The 4,897-nt window shown below is 41.5% G+C and overlaps 1 protein-coding gene across 1 annotated transcript; it reads left to right on the forward strand.

The window, feature by feature from the left end:
• The first annotated feature begins 1,217 nt into the window (after positions 1 to 1,217).
• On the forward strand, positions 1,218 to 3,629 carry LOC122088606 (vacuolar protein 8-like). Its single transcript, XM_042657924.1, has one exon. It carries the CDS (start codon positions 1,674 to 1,676, stop codon positions 3,375 to 3,377), a length of 1,704 nt encoding a protein of 567 aa, XP_042513858.1. The 5' UTR covers positions 1,218 to 1,673; the 3' UTR covers positions 3,378 to 3,629.
• Positions 3,630 to 4,897: the final 1,268 nt, after the last annotated feature.

Below are 4,897 nucleotides of genomic sequence, written 5' to 3' on the forward strand. Positions count from 1 at the left end.
GAACACCGACTTCTTAGTGACTTAATAGCTTCAATGGCTTCCTCCGCCCTATTCTGTTGTTTCATCACAATTGCCATGTCTTTAAGAGCACTATCAACTCTATCTCCAGCATTAATTGCAGCCCAAAATAGAGGAATCGCCCTTTCTGGGTCCTTGTCCACCAACTAATCCATACAAATTAGAAAGAAAAGGGTTAATTTCCATTAACTAAAGCAGAAATAAATGTAGGAAAATATAAATTTTGAACAAATTTCGGGTTATTGGTTCTTGAGACAAGGAAATATGCCAAACCCCATAAAGCTTGCTACTGACCTGGACGTTTTTGGCCTTCACGTAGGGAGTATCTCCAACTGGGACCTTATGCGTCATATGAAAAGACTCTGAGCGAGTTCTGGGGATCCCCAATAGGGTTCGCTGGGGAACAAGGAGCGGATTTGCAGGGTCTAAAACCTGGAGGGGCGTTCCTTAGATCTTGCATCATCTTAACTTCTAGGATTTCTAAGCAGTTCACTCCGATGAAGGATCTGTCGGTGGCGGATATGGAGCAGAGGTGGCGGCGGCGGGACTCCTCTCTTCCCTCTTCTCTCTCGCTCTCCCAAACTCGGCGACGGCTTTGGTCATGGCGGTTAGTAGTTGTGGCCGGATCTCCATCGCCGGTATTTGGATCGATGAGGCCGGATCTGTCGGTGGCGGATATGGAGCAGAGGCGGCGGCGGGACTCCTCTCTTCCCTCTTCTCTCTCGCTCTCCCAAACTCGGCGACGGATTTGGGAGTTCCCTATTTTTAAGGGCAAAATGGTATTTAAGAAAAAATTGAATTGCTGATGTCAGCATTTTTTATATATTTTGTAACGATGACTGACGGCAAGGGGTCCGAGTCCAATTTGGTGAAAGAGAGGGGGTGTCCCTCTAATATTGGCATTCTTCAGGGGTGGCGCTGTAAATTACCCTTTCTTAAAAAGCCCATTCAAAATAAACTAGAATATATAGTGACTAAATCATTAATCTAGGCAAGAGGAAGTCTTTTGCTAAACTAGGTTTTAAGATTAATATATCTTCTACCCTACCCCCCCCCCCCCCCCCCCCCCCCCCCCCCCCCCCCCCAACCCCCAAAAAAGCATATAACAAAGGAATACTATAGTGAAAGAAACAAATTAAGGTTGTTATTATTAACCTATGATTCGTGTTTACTCGCAAAAGCCACACTTAGTTAAGACATCTATAGTATTATTACACATTAGTTAAGCTAATGACCCAAATCAATTAATTATTTCATTAATTTATAATCATGACCCACCCATGACTCATCCATAGTGGTCTTCCCCTACTCAAGAAACTAAACTCACCAAACAAACAACCTTTATCTCCATAATTACCAAAATACCCCACTTCTCACCACCATTACTAGGTTCACCTTGAAGGTCAATGTTGTAAATGTGGAGGGAAAGTTCATTTCATGTGTTCATGCCTTCGTCTGCAAAACATAGGATAAGAAAAGTGATAGTCACAGAGGATTTCTGTGTCAGCTAATATCAGAGTTGAGAAGACTTCTCTTTCTGATAATATTGTATGTTCAATTCCACTCACCTTCCACAGCTCCGATGAACTTTGCCGGAATCATCAGGACCCAACTCGCCGGAAAATGAGCCTACCATCTAATCACTGAGAAGAGAGATGGGAGAAGAGAGGGGAAACAGGGAAGGGCAGAAACAAGAAATTCAGGAAGGATGTACCCAAATTGTATGTTCTTTGATATCACTTTCTCATTCAATCAAAGTTTTCCCTGTGAAATGGCAGTTGATCAGAAAGAAGCTAGACGAGCTGAATTCTAGCTTAACTGCAGCCGAGAAGTGCTATTTGAGTGAGAATTCCAAGTTCTTGGAATTAATTCCAGCAATTGAAGTGACCCTTAAAGACTGCTATGATCTTGCTCACCAATGTGTCGACCTGTCCTACTGTGGGAAGCTGCTTATGCAGAGTAATCTCGATCTGGTTTCTACGAAATTCGAACTTCATATAAAGAATCTAACTGGAATTTACAGTTCTGGATTTCTCACTAATGCGATTGTAGTGTCCAGGCTAGGTGCCGGAGCTTGTAGAGATGATGTGAAATTTTACGCCAGCGATCTGTTGACACGGCTCAAGATCGGAGATTTTGAGATGAAAAGCCAGGCTTTGGTGGCTCTGAATGAGATCCTCAGTGAGGATGAGAAATATGTGAGAATTGTGATTGAGATGGAGGAAATAATTAGTCTTTTGGTTAATTTTCTGGAATTTGCTGAGATTGGGACTGTAGAAGAGTCAGCAAAGGCAATTTCGGTGATTGCAGGATTTGATTCTTATAAAAGTCTTCTTATTGAGGTTGGGATCATTTCATCCCTGATTCGGGTTCTGGAGAGTGGAACTGATTTGGGAAAAGAGAGAGCTGCAAGGGCTCTGCAGAAGCTGACAGGGAATTCAGAAAATGCTTGGTCAGTCTCTGCTCATGGTGGAATTACAGCTCTGTTGACGATTTGCACTTCTGGTGACGATAAAGGAGGAGACTTGATAGTTCCAGTTTGCGGAGTTCTGAGGAATCTGGCTGGAGTGGATGAGATCAAACGATTCATGGTTGAAGAAGATGCTGTGTCTTCCTTCATCAAGCTAGCGAGATCGAAAGACGAAGCCTCACAGATAACTGCAATTGAATTCCTCCAAATAGTAGCCTCTAGAGATGAATCCATTAAGCAGATGATCATCAGAGGTGGAGGAATACAGGCACTTGTTCTTGTCTTGGATCCTAATTCTTTCTTCTCCTCCAAGACTCGAGAAACCGCACTTAGAGCCATTGAAAGTCTCTGTTTCTCTTCCTCGAGTTCTCTGAACATTCTAATGAATTTGGGATTCCTTGATCAACTCCTGTATTTCCTTCGCAATGGAGAGCTTTCACTTCAGGAGTTAGCAGTGAAGCTGGCACTTTGTCTCTGTGGGACAACAGATGAGATTAAGAAGGCAATGGGTGATGTGGGTTTTATGCCAGAGCTCGTGAGATTGCTGGACACAAAATCTTTTGATATTCGAGAAATGGCTGCTGAAGTGCTCTGCAACATGGTTTGGGTACCAAGAAACCGAAAGAGATTATTGCTGGAAGACACCAATATTGGGAGAATTCTGGAATTGCTTGACCCAGAGGAAGTGAAATCAGGTAACAAGTTCTTACTCTCTATATTAATGTCATTGACCAGTTGTAACAGTGCAAGAAGAAAGATTATGAATTCTGGTTATTTGAAGAACTTGGAAAAACTTGCAGAAGCTGAATATGTAGATGCCAAGAGAATTTTAAGGAAGCTCTGCACAAACAGATTCCGCAGTATATTGAATGGAATCTGGAGCTCTTGAATGTAGTTCTTTTACCGTATAGCAATTTGAATTGCATATATGTTTGCTATATAGTTTTTCTTCTTACAGATTCACAGATTCATGTCTTCCACTTATACCACTTTTCTTTGTCAAACAACTTTTATTGCAATTTCTAGTTGTTAAAAGTTGATGTCAGATCCAGAGTTTGGGGGAATGTTGTTGGTATAATTTCACAACGGAAGTAGAGATATTGTACTATGGAATTTAGTCTCACATCAGCTTTGCGGTGGCCATTAAATGTCTATATAAGTGACGATCATCTTCACATGCCAAAGTAAACAATATCATGACATATGAAGCCGTCGTGAACATGTGGCGCTTCAAATGTCCCTCTCAACCTATTTTCATTTAAGTTCTTCCTGCTGGAATATCCAGTTAGTTGAGTTGGTTGGAAATAAAGTGAAAGAATTTTGTTTGGTCTTGAAAGGGTAAGCACATGTGAGAGCATTTGAGACCAAGACAGGCATGTCCTAAGAGGACCACTAAGTTTTTGTCTCTCAAGGATTGTTTAGTGAGGGAGAGTGAAAGATGATGCCTTTTGAATTTGCTGGTCTTTTAAAGGACTAGATTATGCTTATTATGATTAATTCTACATAGTTAGAAAGAAAGTTGTTAGGTGTCAACCTTGGAAGAATGTCCCATTAATGCATTTCTGAGGTGACCATCTAATTTTAATGGCATGATCATGACCGATCTTGTCTTGCGTCCCAAAAATAAGCAGTGCCAGCCCCACGTCTTGCTACATGGAGCTTGGCGGCTATTTATTAAGGACTGAATTGTTGGACTGTCAAAATAAATGGGTTTTCGTACAATCCTATACTGATCCTATGCGTTCAAGAACCAAAACACAAATTTCTCTCCTCACCTCAACCTGTCCTTTTATTCTTTTTTTTTTTTGGGGTGTGGGGTGTGGGGTGGGGAGGAGGAGGGGGGGAACCTAGTGATACAACTGAATGCTTGCTTTTATGCTTATGATTAGAAGGGACAGGAAAAGGAGGTAGTGTCATGAAAAGAATCTCCAATTTATCTCTAATTTCAAAGTACTTACAGAAGCGTGCCTTTGTTATGCCCCCACCCCAAAAGAAAGGATTAATGACCATGGATTTAGGGGACGGTATCGATATGATATCAATATTGATTCAGATTAAATCGGTGAGTACTGATCGGTTTTACCCTTGCTTTCTTTAAAAGGTTTCATTTTCCTTTTTACTATTTTACCCCTGAAATGATATGGATAACTGATTCAGATTGGTCAGGGATCAAGGATCGGTCTCAACCGATACTAATACGATACGACCGATATGACAAATACCGATACTTGAAACCATGTTAATGACTGGTATTAGAGATGGTTGGTTAGAGACCTCAGAAGCACTAAACATGCAAATATGTTATAAATCAAGATTAGAAAAATTATTTGCGGACTTAGCTGCAACTGTTGATTGCGTAGGACTGCAGCCCCAACCCATACAAAGGCAGGCTGAGACCATAGCCCCCCT

The sequence above is a fragment of the Macadamia integrifolia genome, chromosome 9 (genome assembly GCF_013358625.1).
Source record: "Macadamia integrifolia cultivar HAES 741 chromosome 9, SCU_Mint_v3, whole genome shotgun sequence".
NCBI lineage: Eukaryota > Viridiplantae > Streptophyta > Magnoliopsida > Proteales > Proteaceae > Macadamia > Macadamia integrifolia.

Excerpts from the sequence above, each read along its gene's own strand:
- LOC122088606 (XM_042657924.1), top strand. The coding sequence starts at position 1,674 with ATGGGAGAAGAGAGGGGAAACAGGGAAGGGCAGAAACAAGAAATTCAG.